This window comes from Dysidea avara, chromosome 8 (assembly GCF_963678975.1).
Source record: "Dysidea avara chromosome 8, odDysAvar1.4, whole genome shotgun sequence".
Lineage (NCBI taxonomy): Eukaryota > Metazoa > Porifera > Demospongiae > Dictyoceratida > Dysideidae > Dysidea > Dysidea avara.
In genome coordinates, this window is record NC_089279.1 from 15,488,585 (window position 1) to 15,512,018 (window position 23,434).

General features: G+C 38.0%; 1 protein-coding gene across 1 annotated transcript in view; it reads right to left on the reverse strand.

Moving 5' to 3' along the window:
- LOC136264088 (uncharacterized) overlaps positions 1 to 23,434 on the reverse strand; it is a 238,778-nt gene that overhangs the window by 20,621 nt on the left and 194,723 nt on the right. The window contains exons 61-66 of the mRNA XM_066058779.1: positions 20,134 to 20,273; positions 19,877 to 20,084; positions 15,603 to 15,748; positions 15,423 to 15,548; positions 15,302 to 15,357; positions 14,912 to 15,237 (exon numbers count right to left, since the gene is read on the reverse strand). Of these exons, the coding sequence (XP_065914851.1) occupies positions 14,912 to 15,237; positions 15,302 to 15,357; positions 15,423 to 15,548; positions 15,603 to 15,748; positions 19,877 to 20,084; positions 20,134 to 20,273 (1,002 nt within the window). The remainder of the gene's footprint in view (positions 1 to 14,911; positions 15,238 to 15,301; positions 15,358 to 15,422; positions 15,549 to 15,602; positions 15,749 to 19,876; positions 20,085 to 20,133; positions 20,274 to 23,434) is intronic.

The window sequence follows — 23,434 nt, forward strand, 5'->3', positions numbered from 1 at the left end:
CCTGTAGAAAGATCAGCTAGAAGAGGTCACCTTGTAGAGAGTTCAGTTACAAAAAAACCACCATGTAGAGAGCTCAGCTACAAACTAGTGACCTTGTCGAGACATCAGCTAGAAGAAGTTACCTTGTAGAGAGTTCAGCTACAAAGAAACCATTCTTTAAAGAGCTCAGCTGCAAACAAACCACCTGTACAGAATTCAGCTTCAAATAAATCACCCTGTAGAAAGATGAGCTAGAAAAAGTTACCTTGTAGAGAGTTCAGTTACAAAGAAACCACCATGTAGAGAATTCAGCTACAAACTAGTGACCCTGTAAAGACATCAGCTAGAAGAAGTTACCTTGAGAGAGTTCAACTACAAAGAAACCATCATGTAGAGAGTTCAGTTACAAACAAATCTACCTGTAGAGAGATCAGCTAGAAGACGTTACCTTGTAGAGAGTTCAGCTTCAAACAAATCACCCTGTAGAAAGATCAGCTAGAAGAGGTCACCTTGTAGAGAGTTCAGTTACAAAAAAACCACCATGTAGAGAGCTCAACTACAAACTAGTGACATTGTAGAGACATCAGCTAGAAGAAGTTACCTTGTAGAGAGTTCAGCTACAAAGAAACCATTCTTTAAAGAGCTCAGCTGCAAACAAATCACCTATACAGAATTCAGCTACAAACAAATCACCATGTAGAGAGATCAGCTAGAAGAAGTTAACTTGTAGAGAGTTCAGCTACAAAGAAACCATCATTTAGAGAGTTCAGCTTCAAACAAATCACCTGTAGAGAGTTCAGCTACAAACAAATCTCCCTGTAGAGAGATCAGCTAGAAGAAGTTACCTTGTAGAGAGTGAAGCTACAAACAAATCACCCTATTGAAAGATCAGCTAGAAGAAGTCACCTTGTAGAAAGTTCTGTTACAAAGAAACCACCATGTAGAGAGTTCAGCTACAAACTAGCTACCTTGTAGAGACATCAGCTAGAAAAGTTACCTTGTAGAGAGTTCAGCTACAAAGAAACCATTCTGTAAAGAGCTCAGCTGCAAACAAATCACCTGTACAGAATTCAGCTACGAACAAATCATCCTGTAGAGAGATCAGCTAGAAGAAGTTACCTTGTAGATAGTTCAGCTACAAACAAATCACCCTGTAGAGAGATCAGTTAGAAGAAATTACCTTGTAGAGTGTTCAGCTACAAAGAAACCATCATGTAGAGAGTTCAGCTGCAAAGAAATCACCCTGTAGAAAATTCTGCCAGAAACAAATTGCCCTGTAGAAAGATCAGTTAGAAGAAGTTACCTTTTAGAGAGTTCAGCTACAAAGAAACCACCTGTACAGAATTCAGCTACAAACAAATCACCTGTACAGAATTCAGCTACATACAAATCACCTGTAGAGAGTTCAGCTACAAACAAATCTCCCTGTAGAGAGATCAGCTAGAAGAAGTTACTTTGTAGATAGTTCAGCTACAAACAAATCACCTGTAGAAAGATCAGTTAGAAGAAGTTACTTTGTAGAGAGTTCAGCTACAAACAAATCACCTGTAGAAAGATCAGTTAGAAGAAGTTACTTTGTAGAGAGTTCAGCTACAAAGAAACCATTTTGTAAAGAGCTCAGCTGCAAACAAATCACCTGTAAAGAATTCAGCTACAAACAAATCACCCTGTAGAGAGATCAGCTAGAAGAAGTTACCTTGTAGATAGTTCAGCTACAAAAAATCTCCCTGTAGAGAGATCAGCTAGAAGAAATTACCTTGTAGAGAGTTCAGCTACAAAGAAACTATCATGTAGAGAGTTCAGCTGCAAAGAAATCACCACTGTCCAAATTTCAAGGCAATAGCTCTTTCCAATCTGAAGTTATCAATTGTCAAAGTTGGCAAATTGGATGTGTGTGGAAGACCCCTTTTCGCAAATCTGATCACATATGTATTATATATATATAATTTGTACATTTACTGATAAAATATTTAAAGTACATCTACTTCATCTTTTCGTCTTCCTGCAGTAAAGAAAAAAACGTAGGTTAAAAAAGTCCCAAAGCTGGCCATAGGCCGGCTTTGGGGTATACAAATACAAAAAGAAATGAAATCTAATCCAAAACAGCCAAGCTGTAAAAAAAGTGTGCGGCCCTCAGAAAGGCTATGGTGAAAAAAGATGTGAAATCCAAGGTGGCGGCCAAGAAATGGCTGTGATGGTAGGTTAATGGTAAAAATTTTAATAACGACAATTCAGGTGAATTTTTGTGCCGCTTCACAAAATTTACCTGAATTGTCATTATTAAAATTTTTACCATTAACCTACCATCACAGCCATTTCTTGGCCGCCACCTTGGATTTCACATCTTTTTTCACCATAGCCTTTCTGAGGGCCGCACACTTTTTTTACAGCTTGGCTGTTTTGGATTAGATATAATAAACAGGAATTCTAAAAAATGCAATTATGTCCTATTTTCGCAGATCCGGTCACAAATGCACTTAACAAAATGGCAACCTGAAATTCAAGTCTATGTGTGATGCATAGTCACAAACCGTCATTTCTCAACAGCACCAACAATTTTACTAATCAGTATATGAGAAAGCAAAAAGAAATTCAATTTTGGCACAGTGGGACATTTAGTACCATGGAAACATATTATTATATTTTATAATTGTAAGACTCATATGCATGAGCATAGTACAATGATTAGTTACAAATTAAATTAGAATGTAAGTAAATAAGTAAGTAAATTAATTAAGTATAAGTAATTAAGTAAGTAAATTAATTAAGGATAAGTAATTAAGTAATTGAAGAGATCACTAGTGTACAAGTGCAGAGAATTGTTGTAGAGTTGGTGCATTGACAGTGACACTTGGTAAAGCATTCCACTGAGGGACTACTCGTGGAAAAAAACTGTACTTATAGCTATTAACTGTTGAAGATATTGTAACAAATCTTTTGTTGTGACCTCTAGTGATAAGAGAGTTTTTAATCATACATTCTGGGAGTGAAATATCTATTAAACCATTTAAGATTTTATAAAGGACACATAGAGACTGAATATCTCGTCTTTTCTTCAAGCTGTCCCACTGTAAAGTTGATAACATTTCACTAACACTGCTGTATCTGTTAAAATCAGACATCACATATCTAGCAGCTCTCCTTTGAACAGATTCTAATTTGTTAATGTTAATGTTGGTATAGGGGGACCAAACAAAAGCTGCGTACTCCAAAATTGGTCTGACATATGTACAATAAGCATCAACTCTAATAATCCTCTGACAGAAATGAGTGTTTCTTCTTATGAATGCTAGGGCAGAGTTAGCTCTTTTACAGATACACTCAATATGCTTGTTGAAAGTAAGTTTACTGTCTAATGTAAGTCCTAAGTATTTAGCTTCCTGTACATGGGCAAGCATTTGATCATACAGTGTGTAGTGTGTGACAGTTGGATGCACTTTGTGAGTAATTGTTAAAACAACACATTTAATTGGGTTAAATTGCATAAACCATTTGTTTGCCCAATGTTCCAGACAATGTAAATCATTCTGTAGGACATCGGAGTCATGCTTAGAGTGAATTTGGCGATACAATAGACAGTCATCTGCAAATAGGCGACAAGTAGATTTGATACAGCTGGGTAAGTCATTTATAAAAACAAGGAACAGTAAGGGGCCCAATACAGAGCTCTGAGGTACTCCACTGGTAACATTGACAACTTCTGAAATAGAACCATCACAAACAACTTGCTGTTTACGGTTGGTTAAAAAAGACTGAATCCAGTTAATTGTCTCTCCGGTAATTCCGTAGTACCTTAACTTTAACAGTAAGAGTTTATGGGAAACTTTGTCGAAAGCCTTGCTGAAATCCAGCAGTATGCAATCAGTTTGTGCATTGTCATTTAAACTGGATGCTAAGTCATGGACGGTTAATAGTAGTTGAAGATCAGCAGAGCGTTTTTGGCGGAAGCCAAACTGATTGGTTGAGAGGATATTGTTACGTTCTAAATGACCCATCACATGCGAGTAAATAATGTGCTCTAAAGTTTTATATAATAAAGAAGTGAGTGAAATGGGCCTGTAGTTAGCTGGGTCGGATCGTGATCCTTTCTTGAAAATAGGTGATACTGTTACTTTTTTCCAATCTGTAGGGATTATGCCTTGTTTAAGGGAAGCTGAAAACAAAATGAACAAACATGGAGTCAAATCTTCAGCAAACATCTTCAGAAATTTAGCAGGGATGTGGTCGGGTCCTGCAGCTTTTGATGGATCAAGATCTTTTAGAAGCTTAGTTATTCCAGAGGCCTGTAAATTGATTTTAGAAATACTTGAGAAAGGAGAGTCCCCAATGCTTGGCAGGTCTTCACCATTTCTGTCTGGTGTAAAAACAGTACAGAAGTACTCGTTCAAGATCATCGCTTTTTCTTGACTTGTTGTATAGGATTGCCCATTTCTTTCTAAGGAGGGTATACCAGTGTGATCAGATCTTAAAGATTTGATGTACTTATAGAACATTTTCCGCTTACCATACACATAAGGATTGTGGATAGTCTTATACATATACTGATTGAAAGCACGTCTAGTTTCCCTTTGCATAGTTCTCTTAATATCTTTAAACCTATTCCAGTCAGAAATTGAATTTGAGGATCTTGCTTTGTTGTAGTACCTCTGCTTACGCCTCCTTAGCTGTTTGATGTTGCGACTAATCCAGCGTTGTTTGTGGTTTATACGGACGGTTTTAGATGGGATGTAATTGTCCATAATATCCAGTAAGTTATAATGTAAAACATTCCAGAGAAGCTCAACGGGGGTATCTTCAGTAAATACAGATGTGTAGTAGTTCTTAAGTGCCAGTAACTTAGTTTTTATGTCATTATGATTCAAGGAATTCCACAGGAATATTTTACGAGCTGTATTTTCTTGGTATGATGCCTTCATTTGAAATGTTGTGAGAATGATGTCATGGTCACTAATTCCAGGAACTGGACCAGATCGATGTATTAGGGTTGGCCTGTTTGTAAAAAGTATGTCCAATAGGTTTGATCCTTGAGTTGGGAGCTCAACCATTTGAGTAAACCCACAATCAGAAACTAAGTCCAATGTTATATTATTGATCTCCAGAGGATATCTATATCCACAAACGGAGCTGGTGCTCCAACATATATCAGGTAAGTTTAGGTCACCTGCACAAACAATCACTGCCCTTGGATAGGCTAACACAATGCTATAGATAGCATTACAAAGTGAGTGGTAATTAGATACATCTCTATTAGGGGGTCTGTATACACTTATAAGTATCATTATGTCACTAGAGTTTGAAGATGCTTTCACTTTTACTGCACATATTTCACAGTGGTTGTCACAGTCAATAAGTTCTGATTGGTACTGCCTTTTTATACCAATTAGAGTACCTCCATAGCCATCACTTCGATCTTTCCTATAGATTCTATAATTTTCAGGGAGAACTTCACTGTCAAAAACTGATTGGGATAGCCATGTTTTGCAACCAGTAATGAAATCAGGTTGGTACAAGTCAATAGATTCCCACAAAGCTTGCTTTTTACTAACTACGGATTGTATGTTTACTGAAATCAATGTTAATTTTTTAGAAGGTAGATTAGATGTAGGTGTACTATTAACAGGGTCAGGAACAATTGTTAGAGGGAGGTGGGGTAGCAAAAGTAATGAGTGGCGATTGATCCATGGCTTGAATTTGAGTTGGTGGTGCAGATGTATGGGCAGTAGTAACGGGACTAGGGTTATTATTAACTGGCTTGCTTAACACTACTATTTTGTTATCTCTTATTACCAAGTTAGTTTCTCCACTTAACTTCCTTCTTTTTAATTCATCTCTGAGCATTCTAAATGTATCTCTCTCTTGTCTTGTTCTATCAGGTGAGATAAAAATGTTACTGAAGTCTTTGTGGCGGTGAAGATTATGAGCATTTCTTAGGATTAGCAGCTTCTCTTCTAGATCTGTGACTGTTACTAAGAGAGGTCTAGCTTTGTTGCTAGCAGATCTACCTAATCGTAGTACCTTAACTATCTTTATGTTAAGCCTGAGACCCTCTTTACAGACGTGAGCAAAAGCATCACTATCTTCATCTGATTCTGAGAAATTGTATACAACAACATTACATTTACGACGTTCCCTTTCTGAATATTCTCTGATGACATTTATGGCTTCTGCAGCACCGGTAGAAGGTGGAGGATGTGAAGGGGGTTTGGTTGTAGGAACACTTTTGTCAGATTTAGACTGATCATGTGCAAGGGCTTCAACCTTTGATGATAGGGCTACTAGACAGGCAGATAACTCTTCTATCTTGGAAGCTGTTTCTTGTAATTTTCTGCTGACTAGCTCATGACCTTGTTGAAGATTAACTGTAATACTGTCAACACTATTAGTAGATACATCTGTATTTCTGACCAACTGCTTAAAACGTGTTTCACAACCATTCAACTTGCAGCAATAAACAAGGTTAGGAATACTTTTAGTAACCTCTGCAAGCAGTTTGTACTGCTCCTTACTTAGACCCTCACAAGCTGTGTGGACCCAAGAAAAACAAATATCACACTGAGCTGCCTCACTACCTTCACCCTTGGTAGTACACTTCTTTTTACAATGGTTACAAATATCACCTGGCATACTCAGTGCTTTTGGTGGGGTGTTATCTTCTTCGCGTCCCCGCTTGACTGCTGGTGTGGTCATCTTGACAATGAAAGGTGCCAGACGTTGAAACCTGCACAATAACAACAACCACGAATGTTCCTACCAAAAAGATGGCTTGCCTTCACAGGTACCGTTATTTACTAGAGCCACGGTACAACAGCGTGAGCGTTTAGGAGACAGTAAGACTGTCGAACGGCTGTACCAGCCGTCCACGGCGTCACCTTCGAACTCCGACGAAATACGCGGTTTGAGCAAGGCAGTTTAAGGTCAATAGTAGCACTCAAAAGTTCGTGAGAAGGAAGGTGAAAGTGAAGAGGATAAAGTAGACGCCATCCACAATCGAAATTTTTTTTTTTTAACAGTGCAGAAGCCTAGGAAAATGTTTTGAGCTGACATAAACCAAGTACACGAAAAAATTAGGAATTTTCAACTAGAGTAGCAACCATAGCACATTGATAAAAAGTACTGAAACAAGCTGGAGTAGTGCACAATATTAAATCACAGTAAAACAATAAGTGTTATATTCCTACTGTGCATTTCCATTATGGTATCTTGAGCACAGCAGGCATATAACACTTCTTATTGTTTTACTGTGATTTAATATTGTGCACTACTCCAGCTTGTTTCAGTACTTTTTATCGATGTGTTGTGGTCCCTACTCTAGTTGAAAATTCCAAATTTTTCTGTGTACTTGTTTGTTAAATTTTTTTTGTGAATAATTACTATAACTGGTGAACCCACACATACCGCATCTGAAATAGCACTGCGCACCCCAATTATTGTCTGAAAAATGAAGTATCCATTATGTAGTCTCGACCCCCAGACCCTTCCTCAAGCGTGCTTATCGATTTAGATTATTAGCTTGCATCGGAAAGGACACCCCCATCCAGTCTAGTCCAGCCAATCCCCAGAATCTTGGGGGCGTTAACAGGTGCTGAATGACTATACAAGAAGTGAGCCACTAACCTCTGTAAAGATTTTGGAGTGAACTGAGAAACGGTACTCTCTGGCAAGCCCACCACCTCTAAAATGCTTACAACTACTCCTTGCCACTTCCTAAGTAAGTTTACTATAGGCCAGCTTTAGCAGTGAGGTTTGTTGCCCTGGAATTATTGTGACAAGCCCCATATGAGCACTCTACTTACTTAAGAAGTGGCAGGGAGTTTTTGTAAGCATCGTAGATGTGGTGGGCTTGCCAGAGAGTACCGTTTATCAGCTCACTCCAAGATCTTTACAGAGGTTTGTGGCTTCGTGATGCAATGGCATAATCTTCACCCCTTGAATAGTCATTCAACACCAATTAATGCTCTAAAAATTCTGGGGATTAGCTGGACAAGACTGGATGGGGGTGTTCACCAGACCCTTCCCGATGCAAGCTTATAATCTAAAATTGATAAGTGCACTTGAGGAAGGGTCTGGGGGACAAGACTATCCATTATGCTTCATTGTCAGCTATGTTAAACGCGTTACGCAGCATTTCGAATCAAGAACTGTTCAAAAAGCACCTCTGCAATCCACACATACCCAAAGAAAGAAATGATGCCACACACCCCAGTTATATCAATTATTGTCTGAAAAGTGAAGTATCCATTACACTTCTTTGTCGGCTATGTTCAACCCGTTACACAGCAGTACGAATCAAGAACTATTTGAAAAGTACCTCTGTTATCAAAATAGCCACCATGAAAAATACGGATGATTTCCAATACGAAGGGAAGCCATCACATGTTACCACCAAATCAACACTTTTCACTGTCAGCAAAGATAAATGGGACACAAAGGAGGACACTGGTAAGTCCATAAAGAATGCACTGTACGTACCACGGTATGCCAAAAAGCATCGGTCGAGCCAAAGCGACATCGAACAGTGAAAAACCAAGCCCGTAGCCTTAGCCGTTATTGAGTTCCACTTGTCTGAAGGCATTAGTCAGTTACTCAGTCAGTCAGTAGAAAATTCTGTTAAATAAATTTTTTTTAAATTCCATAGCAACTTGTTGAAAGCATTTTGGGTTGATCTGAAAACTTGTTTGGGCTTAGTTTTACCTAACCAATAATACTGCCTTATTGTCGTCAGGGAAAATTGAGGCTGGTTTTTGGGTGATGTTATCCCATGGGCCACGCCTACTCCTTTGTGGTCCCTACTGTAATGTATGATTCTTTTGGATATTATATTTTTAAAAACAGTTGACTGTTCAATACCTTTACAAAATATTAATTATTCTCAGTGACTGTTAGAAGAGCTTAGTCCTTCCCCTAACTCTTTTTAATCTATGGTGGCCTACAGTACACTTCTACCAGCTACTGCATAGGCGGCGGAAAAGGTGTGTGTGTGGGGGGAAGGGGGTGGGTGTTAAGCTAGGGGGGCTGAAGCCTCTCCTTGGTCTGCCGAGGAATGGCTTAGCCACACTCCTTCTCAGAATGATATCTCACTGAAATTATCCTTCTTGTGAGTTGGACTGAAATTGTAAAAGATTGATATACACCTGTACTCTAATACAATGTTCAAGTACCCTAATAGAAAATTTTGGCGCTTTATAAAAAATTGTTCTTAAAAGTAGTCTAAAAACATAATAAATGCCTACAGCGGGAATTAAACCACTGACCTCTTGATATTTAGTGTTTTACCACTGCACCAACTATTTCCAGGTGTGTAAAGGCTGTTTTGTATTTATTAATCTGTATATAGTCAACATTGCCAAAAAGTTTCTTGTAACTGCAAATAATCTGTTTTAATTACGTTTCACTAAAAAACTTTGATGGTGCTTTTAAATGCTCCTATAAAGCAATTCTGGTGAACTTTAAGACATTGTGAAAGCTAAAATGGCTACAGCATCTGAGGGCTGCACCCTCAGATTCCTTATAGCCATCGTATATACTTGATCAGCCCCCCTCACATCCAGTGGTGGAGGAAGTAGTTGATGTCAGGGGGGCTGACCAGAGTATAGAAACTCTGGCAGCAGGGGGTCTGGGGGGCTACGGACCCACAGAAGCTGTAGCTATTTTAGCTTTTACAATGTCTCAAAGTTCACCAGAATTAATTTATGGGTACAATTTGAAGCATTTCAATTATTATTAGTCATAGTATTTAGGTAGGCTATTTGAAAACTTTTTTTTGGTAATGTTGACTACAGATTAATAAACATACATCATTTATAAACAACGATTACACAAAAAAATTTGGAACTTTCAACTAGAGTAGGGACCACAAGCTGGAGTAGTGCACGAAATTAAATCACAGTAAAACAATAAGAAGTGTTATATCCCTACTGTGCTCAAGATACCATAATGGAAATGCACAGTAGGGACATAAAACACTTCTTATTGTTTTACGGTGATTTAATATCATAGACTACTCCAGCTTGTTTCAGTACTTTTTATTGATGTGCTATGGTCCCTACTCTGGTTGAAAATTCCAAATTTTTTGGTGTACTTGTTTGTTCACCTTCTTGTAAAATATTTAATTATTATTATGACTGGTGAACCCACGCACACCACATCTGAAATGGTACAGCGCACCCAGCTGTATCAATTATCGTCTGAAAAGTGAAGTATCCATTATGCTTTGTTGTTAGCTATGTTCAACCCATTACACAGCATTTCGAATCAAGAACTGTTCAAAAAGCATCTCTGTAATCCACGCATACCCAAAGAAAGAAATGGTGCTGTGCGCCCCAGTTATATTAATGATTGTCTGAATAGTGAAGTAACCATTACGCTTCATTATTGGCTATGATCAATCTGTTACACAGCAGTACGAATCAAGAACTGTTCGAAAAGCACCTCTGCTAACAAAATAGCCAATATGGATGATTTCCATTATGAAGGGAAGCCATCACGTGCTACCACAAAATCAACACTTTTCGCTGTCTGCAAAGATGAATGGGGCACAAAGGAGGACACTGGTAAGTCCATAAAGAATGTATTGTACACACTGCAGTATGCTAAAAGGCACCTCTCAGGCCAAAGCGATGTCAAACAGTGAAAAAATCAATTCCGTAGCCTTAGCCGTTACTGAGTTACGCTTGTTTGAAGGCATCAATCAGTCAGTCAGTTACTCAATCAGTTACTCAGTCAGTCATTCAGTAGAAAATTCCATAAATTTTTTATTTTTTTTTTTGAATTCCGTAGCAACTTGTTGAAAGCGTTTTGGGTCAATCTGAAAGCTTGTTTGAGCTTAAATGTATTAACCAATACTGCCTCATTGTCAACAGGGAAAATTGAGGCTGGTTTTTGGGTGATGTTACTTCGTGGACTACCCCTACTCCTTTGTGGTTCCTACTATACACTACCATCGTAGTGTATGATAAAAAATAGCCATGGACACCTGAAATGGTAATACTTCAATTTTGAAGTAAGAGGTCAGTGGTTCAATTCTCACTGGAGGCAATTTTTTCCATTTTAAAACTAACTATAGGAACACGTCTTTATGAAGCATCCTGACTGCTCTATTAGGGTATTTGAACGTCCTATTAGAGTATATCAATTTTCTCACAGTTTTCAGCCCCACTCCAAAAAGGATGATTTTGGCAAGATCTATTTCAAGTGGGGGTTTCAGGCCCCTATCCCCTCCCCCTTTCCGCCATCTATGCTCATATCAACTACTTTCTCTGCCCCTAAGCTACTTAATACATTATAAAACAATATAAGGAGGTTGTTTAAGCATCACTGAATCTGCCTCAGTTGCAGTAAAGTTGTAACATCGAATCCTATCATTGGGACCACAGATCAAGATACATGGATGTGGCCAAGAAAGCCAGTATGCCACAAGATGGGTATATTGACACAAAGAAAGCATTTTCATGCATGCATAGCTCCATTGTCCCTTCTTCAAAGCACACACTTTTGCACTATTGCTGTCTGCATCATTGCAACCATTTCTTGGCTGCCACCTTTGATTTTACAACTTTTTTCTCCCAGGCCCTTTAAAACCACACCATATTTTTTTTGCAGCTTAATTACCTGTTTTATTTTATTTATTTATTTATAAGGAAAACCTTAGGGATAACACACTAATGTAAAAGAATAGCAATAATCATTACATAAATAAGTACAGTCTAACTGTTTCTGTGTTAATTTCATGTAGATCAGGGTAGGGTAGCTTGGCTGTTTTTGTATGGATCTCACTTATTTTTGTACTTTATAAAGCCCCAAAACCAGTCCATAACTGATTTTGGCACCTTATGGCTGACTTTAGAGTTTGTTTTTACTCACATATCTTCCTTTTATACAGACACAATGATGATTATTGAAGACAGACTTACATGTATTGATTGTATTATTGCATGATTTACTTCAATATTTGGTAATAATGTACCACTCTGCGTGGGAAGTTCAAAGGCACCGCCAGTGCCATAATTTGTATATCGCATTGCTGCAGACTGCAGCAAGTGCATTATAACTTATAATGCACTGGTTGCGGTTTTGTAGACTGCAACGAGTGCATTATAAGTTATAATGCACTGAGCACAGTGCAATGTATAGATATTGCACTGACCACTTGCGGTTTTGTGTAGCACAGCACAAGTGCCGTGGCTAAGACCGCTACGACACCTCACCTAATAGGTGGAAAGACACTTCACAGATCACTCGAAGTATTTTATAGCCTGACATGTAAAGGTTGATTGTGGGCCATAACGTCACCTATATGTATAATGTTTACCAAGCAGCCAATGGCAATCGAAAAAGCCAACGTGGTGGCCACAACTCTAGTCTACATATATATATAAACGTATTTATACACCTTACTAGTATGGTGCCATCTTAGCCCAGATTAAACTGTAGTCTACTTCGACAATGACTCAATAAAACTATTGTATTCTAAATAATACTCACCTTTACGTTCACTTGTGGTAACCAGTTTTTGTCATGCCACCAGATTCGAGTTTAGCCAGTGTGAATAGTAAGAATTATAGTATTCTTTAGTAGTTAGGTTTTATTTACTAAAATCATCTTTTTTCGCTCAAGAGAATCACTATGGTGATTAGTCTGGTGCTTAGTCTATATTATGGCGATTGAGTGATCACGTTGGCATGCTGAGCACTACATGATGAGAGTCGAACAGCAAATGCAGGTTAGTGATATAACCCATGGCATACTAGCTTTCAATATCTCAGGTGGCTGCAGTACTCTAGAGGGAACGTCATCGCAACGTTTGGCTTGGTTACCCACAATCGATGTTAGAAACCTGGCCTTTATAAGTGTTACAGCTGCCTTGTGAGATTCTCCCCACCTATTAGATGAGTGGTACATAACAGTTATACAACGTGCACTTGTGCTGTGCCTGTATAAACGCACTTGCCTTTGGGGCTGATGGCCCTCAGGCTCGTACGTTTATATCAGGCAGAGCACTCGTGCTGTTGTATAATAACTATATAATATTGTAATACTCTAATAGAGTGCACATTTTTTTTGAGAACTTCTAAAACAACATACATAGAATGTTCCATGTAGAACAATCTAGTGCTTCTATTCAATTACTTATTAGCAGATTTAAACTAGAATTTTCATATTTTGTACACCTTTTTAATCGCTTTGACTGCTCTATTAGAGTATCTTGATTCTGAGATTTTACATTTTTTGTTTTTATAAAGCTGTAATTCTATTACTATTCAAACTATCAAAAGCATCGTTATGATGATCAGCTGACGTACACACTAATTTTCAAGTTATTCCCATACAGTGAAACCTCCGAACCTCTATTATCCAGGCACCTCCATTGTCCAGACAGTCCAAGCAATAATGTGGTTTGTAGTCTATTGACCAAAATTAAGTTTGGGTTAGATGAAAGCACAAGGAGGTAGCCTAAAGGTTGCTGCTTACCTGTATGGTAACTGTTTTATCCTACTAATAATAACTACCCATTGGTTTCTAGGTGATATTACATTTTTCAGCCCAAGGGAGTGACTGTAACTGTTCTGTAGTGACTTCCTTTTCTGTCCACATAACTGCATACTAACTGATAGCAATAACAACATTACTTGTATCTCCTGTCCATTACTTTAGCATGTTAGCATGTTATTGTTAGATACGGACATTTCTGATATATGGACAGTAATATGTACCAGACTGCCTGGATAAGAGAAGTTCCACTGTACTCGGTTTACCCTGCAGCCAGTTTGACCTTTTTACATGAATAAATGCTCATAACTCCTTGGGTGCTCATCAGATTCATTGGTATGTGATTCACCTTTATAGAGGACTTGCATGCGTGAAGCAACGGTTGCTGGGAGGACATGTTTTGAAACAACTTTCTATGGCACATATTGGGTCAGAATGAACATAACGAGACTTATTCACTAAGCGCTGGGTATAGTGGCACTGGGAAGTGGGGCTGGTTTCGAAGTAGAAGATCTTATCATTGGCTTTGTGAAATAGGTGGCTAATTAAACTTCGATACATTACTCACCAATTCTAACTTCTTCGCCTTTTTTAAAAAGCTGGGTGGTATTTACAATACAACTCAATACTGATTTGTTTCATTGCAGCCTGTTCCAAATCCTGAGAAAACGCTTTTCAGCCACGACACTGTCCTGAAACATGGCCGACAGCTATGGTTGCTTAGCAATTACGATGATTTACGTCACACTGCAAGTCCTCTATACATTCTTCATTAGTGCTAAAGATTGAGGCAATTGAATTACACATTTAAATTTTATAGCAATTTTTGTAAAGTGTGTAAAAATAAATCAAAGCCCCATCCCATAGCCCCACCCTCCCCTTCCTATGGCATAAGAAGAAAAAAATGAAGAAATTAAATTAAAACTTTGAATGCTCATATCTCACAAATGGCTGTTGTAAATTTAATCAAATTTGTTGTGGCCTACCATCCTACCTGTTGGACAGCTATAATGCAGAAATGGTGTGTTTGGAGAAGGAACCATGGAGCTATGCACACATGAAAAGCTGTTTTATTCCTTCGTTTTAATATACTCACAGTCTGGCACACTGGTTTTCTTTGGCGCATGACGATAGTGTGTGTTGATCTACTAAAATAGATACAATTGAATGTTCTGTTATAATGTTGACTGTTTAATTAAAGCAAATCATTTTCATTCCAAACAATAGTGGGGAGTGCAGGTGCAATTTTATGTCCTGTATTATACCTGCATGGTAGACTCCATGATATTACACAGACATAATAAATGTTCAGATATTATTGATATACGCAACATGGACTTGATATTTACTGCAAAAAACTTCAGATGTTAAAAGTTTCCTTTTACTCAGCCCTAATCTATTAAGGTAACTCAAAGAAATTAAGGAAACTCAAAGAAAAATAACTTACTACTAAAGTTATGATAGAGACTGGTAAGACGCTCATGGAGTTTAGGAGGATACCGTTTAGCACTCAATTTAATAACATCTCCAATAGTGATTTCCTGTGCTCTTTCATATGTCACCAGATGGGATAAGTGGGTGTGGATCCACTGGTAGAACTCCACCAAATCTGGAAGAAGAGCTCCACCAAGTTGCAGCCTATCATGCTCCAATGTAAAACGATGAAGAACAAAGAGATGCTCATCATTTAGGTCATGAGTTTCTCTGGCAGCAACCAGGCTCTTCATATATTCATTCTCAGTAGCTAAATGTGGGTACTGTTGATTAAGAATCCTAAAATGAAAAAAGCAATTAATCTTTACTGTTACATACATACAATAAAGAATTCATACAGTACCTGTATTTCTTAAGAGCTGGTAGCATCCACATTGAATCAGATGAATGATTTTCCAACTACATATATTAAAACATAAAGTACAACACTACATTTTTTAGTCTATGTATTAATACACACATACTTCAACTTGTAAATTGGCTTTTGAGGGCGCATAAATACTTGTGTGCCATGTCTTTTCATATGTATCAAGTGACTCTATATCATCAAATCTACCTTTAGAGAAGGTAAGCTTGCCATCTTGATATAACTACGTAATATAAATCACAACATGATAATAATGTTAGGACTGTAACTAACATACCATTAACAGTGTGTACATGGACTTCATAATAAAGAATGATCTTTCATCATCACTGCATACAAAGTTGGTCCTCATATGTAGCCATACAGTTTTCAGCTGAGTCATGCAGTACTCTCTAATGGACATCTGATCAGATAGTATGTGACCTATACAAACAAATATAACTGTTATATGCCATGCATTATCAAATCTATGCCCAGAAATAAATAAGGTGAATGTAGTAGGATTCTTGTGGTGAGTGCAGTATATAAATCTGGTTGATTTCATATGTGACCAAAATTTAGAAATCAACCTTATGGGTACATTGTTGATTTAGGGAAAAACATATTTTGTATTGGTTAAAGCACCGCCACACATACAATATGGAAATAAAAGCACAAGGGCATGGGTGAGAGACTAATGTAGCACGAGGTGAAGCCGAGTGCTATATTAGGCTCGAGACCAAGCCCAAGCACTTTTATTTTCATATTGTACAAGTGTAGCAGTGCTTTAACTGGTTTATGCTATCTTGCCATCTTGTTTGGAGCATTCATTTCGTGAACTCGAACAGCGTTGGTTTTCAACCATCAGACAATTGGTACATGTCTATATAGTACAGGTGTGGTAGTAAAACAAACAAATAGTATCTTAGGACTACTTTTGGTATTTAGAAATGTTATCTTTTTTTTGTAAATAATGGTTCTTTATTTTCCAATCAGTGCACAACTGTTCTTTATTTTCCAAACCAATGCATAACTGTACCATATTGTGACGTAAATGGAAAATATAGCACGCTTGAATGCATTACAGAAAATAAAGCACTCTTTTTGCTTAAGCATTGTTACTCACCAACCTTGGCAGCTACATGTATGGATTTTTCAACAAAGATGGAGCATCTTCAAGAGCACCTGGTGGTCAAGGTATTCCTTGTAGAGTTCCCACCATTTTAGATAGGTCTTTCACCATCAGTATTGCTGTATCACGAGTTCTCAAAAAGGGGTGGAGGGTGGGGGCAGCGGGGTAGGCAAGAGATAAACTACAAAATGGACGAAGTTGGTAACTGAAACCACCAGTCCATGAAGCAGTGTCAGAGGTAGGATTCAGACTGAAATCTAACAAATCAGGCATATGTACATCACATATTCAGCTCCCTGCTTGTGTATGAACCCTCCAAAGCATTTCCTTGGTGTTTGCGGACCTGTACAGACATCTGGCGTGGTTATACAGGCTGCCAGAAAACAGTCTACCAATAGCAGACATAACAAGTTGAAGGTGAGTTTGATGTGGAAATTGTTAGCCAGTAGCGCAGCAACTTCATGTTGGTGTTATCTCAGCTTTGGCTCTTGCACCCATATATGCTAAATATGGTCACATATATTTCATACAATGCTGTTAGTACTTTTAATAGCACACTATGCTTGTGTGCTTTATGAGCACATTAGTTTGTGCACTGAGTTTCATACGATTAAGCATTAGTATCTCATCACTGCTGCATAGTAATTATTCTTATCACACCACTTTGGTAGCTAAATTCAATATTTCAGCTAGGAAACTAAGCAAGTCAAATTTTGTGTTATGTGAGCTGTCTCATTGCCTGCCAAGTTGGTATTGTAGTAGAGCGGCATAGCACCAAAAAAATGAACATTTCGTACACCATGCGATACAATTATGAAACTTTCCACACAAGTTGTGCTTCTTGTGACATGTTTTTTTTTGGTCATGGGTTTGACCTTTGGGGACATTCACAGCCATTTTTTGATTAAAAATAAATAATTTTTTTTCTCCCTGAGGCATTATTTTACACTGTTAAAACATGGCATCAAATTAAAGATGCTGATATAAGAACTATATTGAGCTTTTGTTTGAAGTTACGTAGTATCTCATTCCACCACCAAGTTAGAATCATTTTTATAAGTAATAAAATTCTTTGCCCTTGGGGTGTAAATTACTAATGGGCAAGTAATTCACAGAATTCCATGCCTAATATAAATGATCATAACTTTGGAATGCAATCACCTATATGACTTCAAATAAAAGCCGAGTAGTTCATTTTAGCAGCACCTGTAATTTGAAACTGTACAAAATGATGCCTCAGGGAGATAAAGACAAAGCAATGAATTTTCAATGCAAAAATGGCCATAAAGGTCACCAAAGGTCAAATATGCAATGGCACTATATCAAAAATATATGTCACAAGGAGTACAACTTATATATGGAGGCTTTCATACTTATATCAAAAAATGCGCAACTATTGCACTATGCCGCTCTACTATGGTGGATGAGAAACGAATATTATGACAATGATCTTATGCAGAAGTGAGAATTTTACACAGGAGTATGAATTCTAACAGATATCATACATAGTTCTTAATAGTAGGGATCACCACTTACATTGAATCCTCAAACTAATCGAAAGTAGCTCCCACTGTATCTTTATTTGAAAAATATTTTATAAATAAGCAAAATGGCTATTTTCTCTGCTGATGTTATAGTCGGTTTGTGTTCACCTGAGCTGGAACTGTTTATCAAAACAGCATTTTGATATGGGCAAGAGCAAGTGAATTGAAAATATCCATACATTCCATACACTTAGTGTAGACAATTCAGGCACACAAACATGCTTACAACATGAAAACGTACTTGTTCCAGTACAAACCATTGGTAGTGAACAAATGTTCACCTTCTTTGATATTACTATATTGATATTACTATATTTGGCGGGGGCTCAGGTGAACACATACTGACTGTAGATGTTTGGGATACGTGTTTAGCCCACAATTTATAGACAAATACTTGTAGTGTCATAATATATTACATTCATACAGCATGAGGATTTTAGAGCATTCTCCACACTAAGCTGAGGGTTTTGAAATTACTATGATACAAATGTGTGCTCAGTGAATGAGTAACAAAATATTTGCATACTTAAACTGTACCATATCAAAAAGATTCTCAGTTGGTTTAAAATAAGGTGCTAAATAATAGTGAAACAAAGTTGGTTATATGTGACCCACTGAGAGAAAACCCGACTAGTTTGCATAATTCTGTTTTTGAGAAAAACCACATTGAAATACATTGGGTAAAACATCGCACACTACAAATATAATCTATGCACACTTTAATCGCTTGAAACAAGGTTCAAATCGAGATAACTAAGTGACTAATGGATTTGTCTGTTAATGGTAAGTAAGAATATCTTTGCTTCGTTTTAGTGCCATGAAGCAAACACAAGTAATGGGTGTTTGTTTACGTTGCAGTAAAATATTATGTAAATGTTGCTGTTTCTAAGTGTAAACATCTTTTTTGTTTAAATGCATGGATATAGGGCAAAAATCATAGCTTGCTGAATGCCCCAATTCATTGTGAAGACAATGAGCCAAGTCCCATCTCCATAGCTTGTTTCCTTTGTGAATCATGATTTATTAAACATGTGCCGGTAATTTTTTTCCAGTATAGTCACTGTACAAATCAATTGTTTTGCACTTATTCACTATAACTCCACAACTATTCACCAGATAACGCTGAAACTTTGACAGCCCATTGTTTTTTCCCTCTGGATAACAAAGAAGTTATAAAATGAAGTTTGATAAAAATGCAAATTAGTCTGGTTTTCGCTCAGCGGGTCACATATTGTTAACATTATAAACTCTGGTGTACTTTCACTAGTTTGTACTTTCTCGGTGGCACAGTACATCTTAGATGGACCTAGTAGGGCCTGGACCAAAGAAGTAAAGAAATGTTTGTACACAAGATTAACAAAAGTATCAGATATTGTAATAAAGCAGCCATGGTATTCAATGAATCTTACGCAGTCATGTGTAACAATCTATTTAGCTGCAAATATATTAAGTGTGCTTTCTTATTGAAAATTGATGGCAAATATTCAGACCTCCATCCTGATTGGGCTTCCACTTATAGCAGGCAGTTCCTATGCACTCAGATAGTTTAGATACGCTACTGTACTTTCTAAGTTAGTTTGTACTACAATATAAAAAATGTAAACCTGCAACCACATTTGATATATGAAAAATCAACTGCAAAACCATGTCAAAATAAGCATGGTGGATACCACAATGTGCAATGCTGACTCAGTACATTACGATGCAGACTTCCAAATGAAGACATTTAGATGTAGGTCTGATAGCAAGTGAGTGTATGGACTGGTAGAAGATTTTAGTCAACTATTAAAGAATCATTAGATTCCAAAGATCAAAGTATTTTACGCATGTACTAAGTAATGTTAACAGATGCAGTACAGTTACAAAGCATTCCATCATTACAACATGTAACATTACCACTAATTTGTTTTATTGCATTGGGTTGAGTCAACAGTCCAACACAGAAGGCACCAAAGTTGGTCCACAACATCAAATACCATGAGTGTAAACTAAGTGTGCCTCTTGTGGCATGTGGTATATAATCCTTCCTCCCATATTGTCCATCTTGATTTAACTCACATCCACAGTCATACATTAACCCTCCTGTTTTGACTGTATAAGGATACTACAAAATATTTTTTTACTACACGAATTTTCTGCATTCATAACATTACCATGAATCCAGTCAAGTGTGTGTTTTCTAACTTTCCAGGACGAAACATGTGATACCAAATATGGTTACTACGACTTGGTAGAGCAAACACAACTGCAATCATATTAGCTAGTGCATGACGTAGATCAGTATCTGATGGATCTGTAGAATACATGCATGAGTGAAGATACTACACAAACAACAAATATCATACAGTACTACCACTATATAGTAGGGATACCCAAATGAGTGGCACCTGCCAAATTCTGCTGGCTTTACAATACAGTACAGTTCACGGGTAACGTCGCATGTACATGCATGATGCGCGCTCGAGTGACCCATGTGGATGCAGCAAGGCTACACTAATGCTCCACGATAGCTAACTTTACTCGAGAGCGTCACGCAAGACCAGATAACAGGTCTCATTTATGGTCTTGGAAGGCAGCACTGGCTTAGTTCCGCCAGCTGTGAAGTCTCCTATAGCAATGCCTGTGTTGTAGCTACCAAATAACTTAGCCACTGAATTGACCTCGACTCTGTCACGGACTACAGTCAGTATTGTAGCTAGCAGTAGCTAACGTAAACCTAGATGTATTGGTTGCCAAGTAATGCCACAGAACCCCAGTTAGTGCATTTTTCTAATTCGTTTATCTAGATAGTTAAAGGAATGGTCAACCGATATTTCAACTCTAGAAGCCAAGAAATTTCGAAGTTACAGTGCCCCTACGAAGTGCTAACAGCAAAAAAAATCGATTTGTACAATGACAATAAACTACAGGCATTTAATAAAACGATCATAACATACAGATGCAGTCCTCTACCAAGATGAAACTTGCACCATCGAATTCTCCATGAACAAGCAAATCCATTGCTGGGTAAGTTTTGTCTTTCAGGCCTTTTCTACGTCCACGGGGGACCGGCGAAGGCGAATGTGAGAAAAGGCAATAGTGAACCGCTCGTCCAACGCAAGGCAGACTAACGCTGATATCTTCTGTCTCCTTGAGAGTACTGACACGAAACAAAGATTTTGGAACTCCTCTTGCTTTTGGGATCACGATGCTACCAAGGTTTTTGGTGTTATCACTTTCCTTCATTGTGAAACAAGTGCTTTAGAATTTACAGATTTTTTTTTCGTTTCATAAATATTCCACCCATTGCGTTCTGCGGGCCCAGCGTGCGCTTATTGGAAACTTAGCTAGCTAGGCTTGCACGAACATAATTATGGGACCAATCACAAATGTTTATGTGATTTAAGTGCTGTATGAAGTTACTAAACTCAGTAACGAGTGTTCTCATGTGTGGCGAGTTTCTCGCGGGGCTAGTGCATATCCACACGATATTCCACAGGTATTGTACAGTACATTGCAAAAGAATGATCCCGCGAGAAGATGCAAGCATTACTCGCATGTGTATACTCGCGACGTTACCTGTGAGCTGTACTGTACATCATTTAACCTCTAGCCTAACAACTGTGTTCAGGCAGACAGGCTGGCAGACCATACTTTAGGTCCTGGCGACAATTAAAAAAGAATAACCTTAATATATTTGATACTAGATACAATAACACTTTTCTTGAAAGGTACCTTTCGTCATGGACAGTGTTCTACAATAATTTTAGTGCCATTGTATGCAAATACCAATGAATGGCTGTCCTCTGCTCCTTTCCTTTCCTTTTATTTTCTATCATGCTGCTTGCCATCTTCTTCATGAAACAGAACCATATCAAAGCATTTATTTTTCATATAAAGTATTTTCTTGAGGGGTGCATTTAGAAGCCCCATAATTATTTGAATCAATTATGCTGCTGTAAAAGGTGTTGCCACACCTTTTACAGCAGCATAAGGAAAATGCTTTGATATGCCCCTAAGAATGCAAATCAGCATAAGGAAAATGCTTTGATATGCCCCTTAAGTTAAAGCATAATAAAAATGCCCCTAACTATCTAGTTAGACTTATAACAATCGAGCACAGTGATGCACTATTAATGGTCTAACTACATCATTTGAGGACAATGACCTGAGTGATCATGCCCATTAATAAATCTGCATTACTAATGAAGGTACAGCAAACACATCCCTTCATGATCTATGTAACTGCAGTTATAGCACTTGATCATGGCTACCACATGTTATGATGGTGTATATATTGCGCATGCGTTGGACCTTGATCCGTTGTCTCGCCATCAATCCTGTCTTGTAACAAGTGGGGGCTTGTCCGGGAGAGAAAACCAACGACATTGTGAACTTTTGTCGTCGCAGCGGAGAAGTCACTGCGGAGGTCGTTCCGCCTAAGCTCAAAATCCTTGGTACCGGGTCAAAGGTACCGAAACAGGTGTGACTTTTGTTGTTGAGCCACTTTGTTTTTGTTTTCTCTTTGTGCTAGGCTAGTTGGTCGTCGCCTGGCATTGTAGACAGTGATCTTAGTGTATGGCATGGTCACCATATGGTGAGCTACAATTGGAATCGTTTTGTGGATTTTATTTGGTGGTGATTATTGGACTCTCGTTTCGTGGATTATTGTTTTGTGGACTATCGTTGCGAGTTGTAGATATGTCGTTCAGTGTTGAAACCTTCGTAGCTGCTCCTAAGTTAAGTGAATTGGCCGCGTGGAAGAGATCAGAACTAGTAGCACTGGCAAACCATCTTAAACTAGAAGTAAGTACTTCGATGAGGAAGGGAGATGTGAAGAAGCTTGTGAGTAATTATTTAATGGATGAGAATATTGTGTCAGACGATGAAGAGGCTATTGAGGAAAGTAACACTACTGAAATGAAACGGTTAGAATTACAAGAAAAGGAAAGGGAGCATGAAGCACAATTCAGAATAAAAGACCTTGAGATTAAGGAACATGAGATTGCTGTACAATTGAAGGCAAAGGAATTGGAACTGGCTACAGCTACTGCTAAAACACCTACCAGTGTCTCAGAGAAGTTTGATGTGACAAGGCATATAAGATTTGTTCCTCCTTTTCAGGAGACAGAACCATGCAGACAGGTATTTTCTGCACTTCGAGAAGGTGGCAACAAGTTTGGAGTGGCCCAGAGAAGTCTGGACTTTGTTACTTCAAAGTACCCTAGTTGGGAAAGCCCGAGAAGTTTATTCAGCTTTATCTGTCGATCAAAGCTCTGTGTACAACACGGTAAAGTCAGCCATCCTGAAGGCCTATGAACTGGTGCTGGAGGCATATCGCCAAAAGTTCCGTTGCACCAAGAAAGGGTCGACACAGACATATTTAGAATTCGTCAGAGAGAAACAAACCCTGTTTGATAGGTGGTGTGCCTCAAATGAAGTAAATGGTGACTTTGAGAAACTGAGACAGTTCAT